Source organism: Oryza sativa, chromosome 7 (assembly GCF_034140825.1).
Source record: "Oryza sativa Japonica Group chromosome 7, ASM3414082v1".
Lineage (NCBI taxonomy): Eukaryota > Viridiplantae > Streptophyta > Magnoliopsida > Poales > Poaceae > Oryza > Oryza sativa.
In genome coordinates, this window is record NC_089041.1 from 28,129,044 (window position 1) to 28,141,109 (window position 12,066).

The following is a 12,066-nucleotide window of genomic DNA, read 5'->3' on the forward strand; positions in this document are numbered from 1 at the left end:
TTTAGAAGTTGGTTTAATCACAATTTTTTCTGAAGAGCATGCTTTTGTAAGGGGGGACTGTAATAGAATTGTTTAAAATCTAGGTTAAAATGGTTAATTTGGATTAGCAGTGGTCCTTGCGTTTACATTTTCCTTCAGATCCATCTTGATGCTGTAAAACGCATGCAGCAACAATAGAGCAGTTTGATGATTCAGGAGCTCTTGTCTTCCTCTCCACCCCCTGCGCCCCGAGCCCCCGAGCATGGCGATCCTCGCATCCCCTGCTCCCTCTCCAGCTCCGTCCCGCCCGCAGGGACGCCTAGTTGTCCTGTCACGCAAGAGCTTGGCACCCCACTTGGTCATTTGTTTGTTCTTGCAGTCAGATATATATATAGGGGATCGAGATCACCTGCGGTAATTAAATCAATCTGGAGACTGGAGTTGCGGCGCCGGCGCTGTGGACGAAGACGACGTAGGGTTGCTGCATGGTCGATCTCTCTCAGGCGTCCAGTCCAGTGGCAATGGACACGGAGACCGGCACCAGCAAGGGGCAACGGCGGCGGCATCGCATGCGCTGATGATGGAGACACGGCCGAAAATCGCAACCGCCCGACGGCCGGTGTATGTGCTCTGGTGAAGGGCGGTGCCGGTGCAATTGGGCGATAGTTTAGCCTGGGCTTTAGGTATGCGCGCGGCAAGCAAGCGTTCCGCCGCCGGTGGCGAGCAGTGGTGGTAACCCGGCGGTCTTGGATAGCCTGCTCGTTAATGTTTTCGAAACCGATGGAATTCAGCAGGAGATAGCAGAGGGCTAGAGAAAAATAGAGAGCGACCACACATCAACCTCTCAATACGATGAAAACAAGGGCCAGAGATGCAATAAGCAGTAAAACCATAATCAAATCGGTACAAATTGAACGAGAATTGTTCAAAACAGGCATCATCACCAAATAATCAACAAATAGATTTCAACTTCATTGCTTGAAGACAACTTCAACCTTCCATGCTTTCGAAGAGCAGCAAGTAGCTTCCATCCCGATAGAAAAAGGCAGAACGTTCATGTAGGAATTAAGCTAAAACCATCCGCATAGATAGATGCAATGGCATGCCTGAGCTCAGTAATAACTAAGATGAAGAACCTAACTCCAGCCGCACTCAACAATACGGACAAATATTGCTACCCTGTAAAAATAAAGTTGCATATACAAAATTACAAATATTGTTACCCTGCATAGGACATCGCAAACCAGAGCAGAACCTGCAAATTACAGGAAAAACGCCATTGTATACATATTCAGAAACCGGCTTGACGACTTCAAGGCAAATGATGCTCGTAACAATGGTAAGACTAGGGTACAAGAACCAAAACTTCTCTCTTGATCTGGAAACTGGAGGGTGGTGAGACAGAAGACGCACCCACCACCAAGACCTGATCATTGATGTACCCCTGTGACCCGCTGTTAACCTGCAAATATTGTTACCTTGCATAGAACATAGCAAACCAGATATAAGCAGGTAAAGTACACACCCAGGTAAAGTACAAGGTAAAGGACAACCAGGTAAAGTACGGTAAACTGCATTGTATACATCTGGTGCAACTGGTAAAACTTTGTTCCTATAATTTTTTACCCTAATGGAACCCTATACAAAATCCAAGAAAGATGAATTCCTTTTGCAGCATATACAACTAATGTTTGCAACGGACTGTTACTAGCAATCTTAACGAATAAATCATCAGGGATGCCTGTAAGCCTACCCAATCTGGTACTCTATCTACGAATGGCGAAGGAAAACCATGGTGAAAGGGATCGCCTCCTCAATGCTCCACATCAACAGCGCCTGCTTCGTCATCCATCATCTACTTCCTGCCAATGAGGTGAATGAACATGCTTAGACAACACAGCTGGATGCCAACTGAACAGAAAGTCAACTTTTGCACAAGTGAAAACCATGCATGGAGTTTTGCCTTGCCGATTTGACATGATATGCAACTACTATTGAACATGAAAAAGGGTAAATAAAAAGTACAAATTGGCAGAGTATCATGTTTCCAATGCTAAAAGCTAGTTTATTTTTTTGGTTGTAAAAGAAGATGGCAAGCAATATCACGGAGGTTCCACATGTTTTACCTCGTAACTGCACTAGTACTACTCTCCTAGAATACCTTAAGAAGTTGACTGTAACAAAACCTATTTATGTGACTCTAGTATGAAGGACTTCTAGCAAAATTATTTAATTAATTTTGGCCTGTTGAGAAAACGACAGCTAACATAACGAGCTTAAACGTGAAACTGTACGACATCAAAAACAGAAATGGGAACTGGTATCATGTAGTTTTTACCATATATGATCACACAGTAGAAAATAAATAAATATGTGCAGTACTCATCACGAAGGAATAGGGGATTCATCAAGCAGAAATAGCAACTCACCTTAGAAATGTTAGTGCACTGCAATGGAAAACCAGCTGGCTCAATTGTAAGATATCTCAATTGACACAAGAATCTCAGCAAAGTACAGATGAAATCCAAATTATGACCAGAAGAGTGGAGCATGGCAAGGTATTTGCACCCCAAATGTTTCTCTCTGTCAGCCCTACCGAGAATGTTATAACTTGACCATGGTAAAAGTTGTACCAGATATATGCTTATTGCATGTCATTCTCAATAATTTGAACGCTTCACTTGTCAGATCAGCATAATTCCAAAAAGAAAACCACAAAAAATTGAATAATCCACAAAAGTAGCCTTCTCCCTTTTGTAGATTATTATTGGGTTGCACGACTGATATATCATCCTATAGCACAAGTAATATATGTTGTGAGGCAGACTGGCAACCCGCACCACTAGTCAGCAGAACTTGTACGAGAGCAGCAGCAAAAAGTTGGGTAGCAGACAGAACATGCCAGATATATAAGTTTTCTTTTCAATGTCCACCATACCCTATAAAGTCACCACCACCTGAAGATCAATGTCATGATCAGCAGGAACAGGATTCTCCTCAGGTTTATTCTTGGTTTGCAAAGGAATAGATTCCTTTATCTTACCATTTTCTGATGCTATGATCAGTCCTTTGTCAGATATCCTAATGTTGAAGGGGTCATCAAGAAAACCATCCGACTGCGTCACTGCAGCAGAGTGTTCATTATTTTCAGTACAGTCAAGCTCTTTTGGACTTATAATATTATCAAGCTCTTCTGGACTTTTATGACTATCAAGCTCTTGTGAACTTCGATGATTTTCAAGCTCTTTTAGACTATTTTGATTATGACACTCTTTTTGGCAGTCTTGATTATCGAGTTCACCCAGGTTATTGTCAAGACTATGACACTCCTTAAGAATTTCATGGTTGTTGAGCTCATGCAGACAGTGTGCTTCTCCACCAGCACATATGCTTTCTCCAGTACTATCAAGCTCCTTCGTATTGTTAAGATTGAAGAACATTTCCATATTGACATCAAACTCTTCTATCTTGTTATGATCACCAAGCTCTTTCTCAGTGCTAGTACTATCAAGCTCCTTTGTACTGTTAAGATTAAATAGCACTTTCATATTGCCATCAAACTCTTCCGTCTTGTTATGATCACCGAGCTCTTTCTCAGTGCTATGACTGTCGAGCTCCTTTTCATTATGATCTTCCTGCGCTTGCAAACAAATATGATCACCAACTTCCTTTTCAAAACTATGATCATTAACCTCTTTCTCAATGATATGACCATGAGACCCTTCCAGACTGTCATGGGCAACCAGATCTGTTGGGCTCCTGTCTTCCTTGTCCTCTATAGATCTGCTTGTGACGTCATCCTTATCAGATTGAGCCATAAGGATATTATCTGTTTGTACATACGGACAAACAGGTACATCTTTCAAACGGCATCTATGGCACTTGAAACCTATGAGATTATTAACATTCTCAAGAGTAATAGAATAGATGTCTCCATGGAACCAATCTACAAGAATAAACAATTCTAATTAGAACAACAATTTGTGAAATACAAAAGTTTGCAGTGGCAGGAAAAGCAACACAAGTCACTGCACAACCATCAAAAAATTCAAAAATGATAAAATATGGTTACATAAAGAAGTGATAAGTAAATGATGCTCCTCAGTATGTCCAAGACCTAAAAGTAATAAGTAGAAAGCACATAATCCACAGGAAAAGGATAGTAAAATCTGTTAATTTGTTTCAAGAGGTCCAAGCAAATTTCAGATTCATACTGTCCCCATCTCTTAGGGCCAAATATAGTCATTCTATACAGAGAATGCAGGTTTAAAAAATTACCTCCACAATCTTCACAGGCAATATAAATAGATTCTCCACTGTAGCATTTCTGGCATAGACGGCACACTGGAAAAACTTCAGACAGATCAGCATCTTCGCAGGGAAAGACAACTCTTTCTGTCCTAAAAGATATTGCCCGATCATCATTTGGGTTTTGTGTCCACCGAAGGCCATCTAACCAGTATGAATAATGAGAAGCAGTCCTCCTCCTCTTTGCTGAACGCTCAGATATATTTGAATTGCCTTTCATGTACTTTGAATATAATCTTTTTGATATACGTTTAGCTGGCTCATTCTTGGGCACATTGGCTGGTTCTTTCACACGCAACTCTGGCAATTTATTCTTTGACTCATTCAGCGGGTACTTCCTAGGTCGGCCACGCTTGCCCTTATTCTTGCCCATCTTCTTCTTGGATTTGGCAACAATCTGTTTACTTCTTGTTACAATCTTAAGTGATTGCTTCTTTGTCTTCTTTTTCAGAGAGTTCTTCTTTGATACAACCTTTTTCTGTGGAGACTTCACATTCAAGACCTTCTCAGATAGGCACTTGTTGCAAACATAATAAGCATCAGTAGCACCTCTAGGAACCTTGAAGTGCTTTTTATGGAAAAGTGCTGCATAGAAGATAAGAATATTAGGTAAGTACCAAACATAAGCATCCATGCCAAAGTACCAAGGAAAAATTTGATGATTATAAGAAATGCGATACATAGCAAATACAAGGCAGGCTACATGATGCAAATGCAAAGAAGAAAACAATGTCTAATACATACCTTCACAATATTGGCAGTTCACAGCATCACTGTTCAAAAAAAAAAAAGTCAAATAACTTGCAAGAATAATCTATCATGCTAGAGAAATACAAAATATTTGTGAAAATGAGAACATGCAGAAGTGATACATGATTGATAAAGTACGGTGGCCTATCTAATAATTTCAGGAGCAAAATGTTGAAATCCAATTCCTACAAAACCTTGGATGGCTATATCAAAACATTAACCAGATTAACAATATTAACTGTGATTTGTACAGAAATGGCACCATCAGTTAAACTGGCAACTTGGAGTGTGCCATAAAATGGGAATTCTGAAAGGAAGAAAAAAATCTAGGTACAGAAAATGTACTTGTATCTAAACTAGCACAGTCCAATCACACAAGTTTCATCTTCTGACAATCATTGTTACAGAACACTATTAGCTAAATAGCTGCATCAGAAGCCACAAGTTAACTAAATGTAAGGGCTTAATAAGCAAATTAGCATCCCATATGAATATCTAGAACCTTGTTAAGATTTCTAAGACACAAGGAAGAAGATAGGAGAAGAAAACAGTCATAGTACTTGATTATCGGAAAGTCATACGCATATATGCCCTGTAATCACTATCCAAATATGACAAAAGGTTCTAAAGTCCATGCTCGCCAAAAACACATTGACTTAACCATGGAACTGACCTATCACATTCTGACAGCAGATAAAAAAGACTAGTCTAAAGCACATTATTCAATTATTTTTTCACAATAGCAAGTACTCCCTCCATTTCTAGTATTGCCCACATTCATATAGATGCTAATGAATCTAGATATTGTTATATATATATATAGATTCATTATCATCTATATAAATGTGGGCAATGCTAGAAAGTCTTACATTGTGAAGCGGAGGAAGTAGAGAAGACTGTCACAAAAAGGTAATGCAAATGTTCACAAACACACAGCTACTATAAGCCTATCAAGTTCAAGGAGGGACTGGTGTGTTACATAAGCTTTTGCTAGTCCAATACTGATAATTAATTGAGCAAGAATATTCTTGTTGAGGAAATACAATGAACTAAAAATGTGAGTGAAAGATAAATGAATGGTTTCAACATACCTGATCTTTACTTCTTTGTCACAATGGCCACAAAGCCCAAGGACTTGCTTTTTTGCTTTTTCTAGGAGATCATCAAATCCTGATTTTTTTGGCTTTGGGGGTTTCAAGTCAATCATCTTCTTTGGAAGGTGATCAATATCTTTCTTTTTCAGTAAGCGAGTTAATGCTTTAGCTTCATATGCCTTCAAAAGACTCAGAGGGAGATGTCCTTCACTTAACCAGTATCTGTTCCTCTCATTAGAGGGTTCGTCAAGTTTTTTTCCATGTTTAGCAATAACTGGAGGAATATTCTCCCTCTTCCCAAAATCAAGTAAATATTCCACATTTGTTCCATCTACACGCTTTCTGCGAACTATAACTTTCTTGAAAAGACGTGCTATTTTCTGGGTTTCCTTTGTTGCAAGGCTAGCAGGGAGAGTGCTCAATATCTCAGTCCACCTGATATTGAATTCAAGCTCTTTGATCTGAAGGTGCATGAAGGAGCACAATTCAGTGACCACATTTTACTGACTGCTTTCCAAAATAGTAAGAATATATTACCTGCAAAATAAACTGGGCCACATTTTCTGCCATTTCCACAGCAGCTTGCCAAGCTATGTATTTGGACCTCCTGGCAAACTGTGAACCATCACTATATAATATGGTTGGGATTTTAATTCGCCCCGCTGATACATACAAGACCACAAAGGCTTAGTACAAAAATACAATGGTAAGTAAAGCACATCTGGAAACTGAGAAGATTGAAAATGTAACCTTGCCGAACAGCTTTATATGTCAAGGACTTTGGCAACCTCTTCCAGTGAAACACTTGACGAGACAATCTCCCACCCCTTCGCCAGTAAACACCAACATCACGAGAGTCAACTTTGAGTTCAACAATAAATGGCTTTCTCCCTGGCTTTCTAGTGCTTCCATGTCTCGAGGATTTATTAGATGTACGAACCAAGACATGAGCTGCAGACCCAACAACTTCAACAGAGTCTGCTGGTTTTTGCCATTCCACTGAGAAGGCAACACGTCGCACACTGGACTCCAACTGCATAGTATTAGCAGATATCATGAAGTAAGTACACACAGGATAAAAAGCATTTTAGTAAGAACAATGCATTTAAAAAGCTATACCATAAGGAGAGGTTGCTTCAATGATGACACATCTGAAGCCTTCAGAACTGCCTTACGCCAATAACTGCTAAATTGGGGATTTTTCCATGGACCAATCAGTAGACCATTTAGCCGTTCTTCAATTGACAAGATGATATGTATGGCAAGAATAATATGGCTGTTCATATTCTTTTCTGACTGAAGACCCTCCATGCATTTGCCATCGGTGACTCTGAAAATGCAATCAACACCGCCACTGATTTGGCAGGAATTACACCAACCACATTTTTCCTTTCGCAGCTCTACAGACAACTTTTGATCTGTCAGAGCAAAAATATTGGCATATTTCTTACATATTGTTTTTAGCTGGAATGAAGCTGCATCCTGACCAACTTTCTTTCCTTCTTTGTTTTCCGATAGCTTGTCCTTCAACTCTTCAGCAGCTGATGCTGCTATTTGACCAAAACTGTAGTAGTTTACGTACATAGCAGGGTTCGAATGGATATAACAATCACTTATCTTTTTGTGAGGTGATTGGTCTATCTTATTCTCAGCAGGCAATCCATTAGCATAAGAACAAACATCTTGCTGAGTCTTGGCACTAGTTGCATTTCCATTTTCAGAAATAACCGCAGATCTCAAGGAGAACTTGTGGTGAGAGGTGTCATGATCCAGCCGATCTGGATCCGAGGCATGAGCTTTCCCACAGGCCAATTGTTCACAGGAGCCATTCTTATCTGACTTAAGCTGCTCATGTTCTGTGTGTTGCTTCGATGGCAATAAATGACTACAGTCTATCTTGGCATCAAAGATACTGAATTCCTTGTTATTTTCACATCGACCATTGGAATCAAAAGAATCAATTGCAGTGCCCCAAAACAAAGATATCATGTTAGTGATTGAACTGTACGAGGGATGGCATGTTCTTAGCACATTGAAAAGCGAATGGTGATCAAAAATGCCATAGTAATGACATGTCGAGTCCAGAGAATCCTCAGCAGTTGACTCAACCCTGCAAATTCAAAATGATGTTATGCTTTTGATGTAGCAAAACGTAACAATTATACTATAGTACATACAGAGAGGTTCAATTTCCCAAGGTAAACATCTCGTACTGCACTGCAATATATATAAATATAAATATGTATATAAATATAACATATGAATTGCAAGGAATAAGAACTAGATTTTGCCGTGAGGAAATACTCATGAACAAGCATGCACCTGAATGCATAAATGAAAAAATGGCATAAATACTGCATTGGGATATTTAATAAGTGTAACAATTGGCAGATAGTCATTAAAAAGCAATACAGTTTGAAAAATATTTCGACTAGTCACTTATAACATCATCTTCCGGTTGTTATAACCAAACAAAACACAGTAGAATGTTATAAAATGAGAAAGTATATATAGGTTTTAGTTTTAACAGGATAAGCTAAGTTGGTAAATTTACTCTTCCAAAACCTCTAGCTTAGAAAATAAGAAATATTTCACGAGCTGCATTGCATGATGAAATTAAATGCATTTCTAGGTATATAGGTCCATTGCGTATATCTAGACTCGTATGACACACGTAGCTAGTACACACATACAAATCTTGACTGAAGCTTACGTGTTGTTCTATGGACAGGTGGCACCACGTCCTTGGTGCAGTACATAGACAGGAGAAAGTGCTACATCATTTTTCTTAAATCCTAAGGCAACTCAATGATCAGAACAGTAAAATTGTGAATTTAATTTTTGCATTATACTGAGGTTTGGAATCACGCAAGCTACTAATAACCAATAGACAATATGGCAGAGGATTATTCCCATTCACTACATAGCCAAAAGACCCAAATTTGCGCATACCACAAAATATATTGACTTACACCAAAATATAGCCACAGGTGCCAAAGTATAGTCGGTCATGTGGATCCATTCCCAGAACCTCAGCTCCTCTTCCAGGCTTTACCATATTTTTGAATCCATCATTCTTCTGTATCAAACACTCCGGGCAAAACCAATTACCTTCAGGCAATAAATCTTCCACTACCCCCACACATTTAGAGTGAAATGCAGCAGGACAGCCATCACAACATAACAAATTACCATCCATGCCACAAAGATAACACTCATCGCTGTTACCATCTTCAGTGTCACTGGAATCTTCAGGAGCCCGAGAAGAATTCAGTAGGTTCTTGACAGCAGAAGCCCTCCTTTTTCTTCTTGTACGAGTGCTTTTACAAAGCTCATCATTCCCATCCAACTCAGACATCCTTGAAACAACTTCAGAACGTATAGCCTCAATTTCCAGAACATCGTCACAGAGTGCGCGCAGTAACTCTAACTTCACCATTGCCGGCTGAGTATAGTACTCTGTATTCAACAGCTTTAGGTCTGTAAGCTTCATACCATACCTCAGTTCTGAACCACGAGTCAATAGGTACTCAGCAAGATAGATTGGCCAAGTTGCTAGGTCCAAAAGCTCCCAGTTAAGATTCCTACACATTCAACATTTGATAATTAAAACATAGTTCTATTTTTATAAGCCTATCTTACAACAACAAAACAAGGATTCAAGGACTTTTACCTAATGCAATGCATTGCCGGAGGGTCTCCTTCATTGGCGAGATCTTCCAAGTGACTCTTCATCGCTCGCAGGAGAGAAAAATGAACCCAGTCAATCAAAGGGTTCACATATATACACCGCAGTGCAGCCACAAATGTCTCCAGCAGGAACGGGCTCAGGAACAGCTGCCTACTAAAAGACCTCAAGCAGGAGTACACTTGAAAGACGTCGAGAGCAGGGAGACCTTCCAAATCCAAACTCTGCGACGAGGGTGGAAGCTCCGGCTTCGGAGGCAGCCTCTCCACCGCAGCCTTCTCCAAATCCTTCGCGACAGACCGATACCTGCCAGCCCCGCTTGCACGCTTACGCTTACTCCCAGACTGCGGTGGCGTAACAGCAGCCTCTGCCTCGGCCTCGGCCATCGCGGCAGCAGCTGCTTCAGCCTCAGCGGCGGCCGCCACAGCGGCGGCGGCCTCCATTTCGGCCACCCGCGCGGCCGCCTTCGCCTGCCGCGCGCTCCGCCGAAGCGGCTTCCCGGACGACTCAGGCCCTGGACTCACCACCCTCCGCCTCTTCTCCGCCATCTCCGACACCACGTCCCCATCCACCTCATCCCTACTACTCCCCTCCACCACCACCACCGGCGACGCGGGCTCCGCGCCACCGGCGGGGACAGCCAGAACCACGGAATCCACCTCCATCGCCACCACCGCGCCCACGCCAACGCCCCCCTCCTCATCCCCGCGCCGCCGCTTCTTCGGGCGCCGCCCGGGCGTCAACGGCAGCGGATGCGCCATCTCCACCCCAACCGGCGACCCACCAACCAGCAACCCCACCACCTCCCCAAGCTCCACCTCCTCGGAGTCCCCGTCCTCGTACATCACCCGGAAGTACCCCGCCTCGGCGTCGTACGACTCCACCACCCCGTCGAACACCCCGAACCCCGGGAACTCCTTCCTCACCGCCCTCCCCACCAACCCCTCCATAGCCACGAACGACGGCCCACGGCCGCCGCCGCCCCGGGAAGGCCCGAATTCCTAGGGTTTGCGGGCAGGGGAAGGCGCGTAGACGGCAGATCGGGGTGGCGGCGGCGGATCAGGGCCCGGATCGGAGGTCCCCGGCGGCGGGGGAGGCGGGGTTTGGCCGCTTCGAGGGTTGGGAATTTGGTCCGCGGCGATGGCGATGAGGAGGAGGAGAAGGGGAAGAGGAGAAGATGGAGGCGTGGTTATATTGTGGGTGAGGAGAAGGAGGCGTGAGGCGTCTCCTCCTCGTGGGATGGGCGTTTCGGGCGCGTGGTGTGCGAGGGCGAGAGGCGACGCCTACGACGAGCCGAGACGGAGGAGGGAAAAGGAAAAATTGGCTCCAAGGGGGGATAGAATTGGTTCGAAGGTTTGATTTGAAATGGAATGGAATAGAGAGGTGCAAAAAAAAAAAAGATGGAACAGTAGAATGATGTTTCCTTCCTTTGCTTCGCTTTGTGAGTGACTGTGGGTTTTTCTTTGGGGTGTCTGGTGTAGCATTGGTCCACTTTTTGGTTTGGGCTGAAATGATGCATGGCTAATGTGGAATGTCATTAGGTTTTTTTTAAGTAGGTGTTTAATTGGATGGTAGAATAGGACTGTTTTAAAAGATTGCTTTTTATAGAGATGAACTTGTTGGTTGATTTTTTTTCGGTGTGAGGGGTTTATGTTTAACTTGCTTGAAGTTCTATGAAACCACTCGTGTTTGTATAGGAAGGAATGATGATCGTTGGAGGTACATGTTTACATAAATAGCAAAATAAAATAGATATGAGACTACATTCTGGTCATCTATTGTTTATACTGATAGCTAGCTTGATGATTTTTGTTGAGAATGTTGCCCTAGTTTCACATAATAATTGAAATTTCAAAGTGTTTAACCATGGAAAAGGATTTGCCTAGAACACACCTGAAATTCCACACAAATCATGTATGTCGAGTCTTTAACCTTTTTGTCTTCTCCAAGATCTACACACCTAAGACTTTGATCGTTGACAAGTTCGACCAATGCTTAATGGTTGAAGACAGTGGATCCAAGCGGCACCTGCAAAAACACCAATGGATATCAACGATTCCGTCTAATCCTTCCATGTCTATCATCAACGATGGAACATCCCCATCCCATCCCTTCAAATGCATCAGATTCCAGCACTTAAAAATAAGTCAGGGACACATGTACATATATATACATCCAAATGTAGATATACTAATAGATCTAACAAATCTACTTGTTTTTGTTGATAATGTTTCCACCTGACTGAAA

The 12,066-nt window shown here is 42.1% G+C and overlaps 1 protein-coding gene across 1 annotated transcript; it reads right to left on the reverse strand.

Moving 5' to 3' along the window:
• Positions 1 to 1,509: 1,509 nt before the first annotated feature.
• LOC4344183 (DDT domain-containing protein PTM) lies at positions 1,510 to 11,021 on the reverse strand. Its single transcript, XM_015791315.3, has 10 exons — positions 9,805 to 11,021; positions 9,104 to 9,715; positions 7,251 to 8,241; positions 6,882 to 7,164; positions 6,669 to 6,793; positions 6,129 to 6,592; positions 5,032 to 5,060; positions 4,258 to 4,872; positions 2,409 to 3,925; positions 1,510 to 1,841 (listed from the first exon to the last, which is right to left on the reverse strand). The coding sequence occupies exons 1-9, from the start codon at positions 10,767 to 10,769 to the stop codon at positions 2,919 to 2,921; spliced, it is 5,091 nt and encodes a 1,696-aa protein (XP_015646801.1). The 5' UTR covers positions 10,770 to 11,021; the 3' UTR covers positions 1,510 to 1,841; positions 2,409 to 2,918.
• Between the last annotated feature and the right edge of the window lie 1,045 nt (positions 11,022 to 12,066).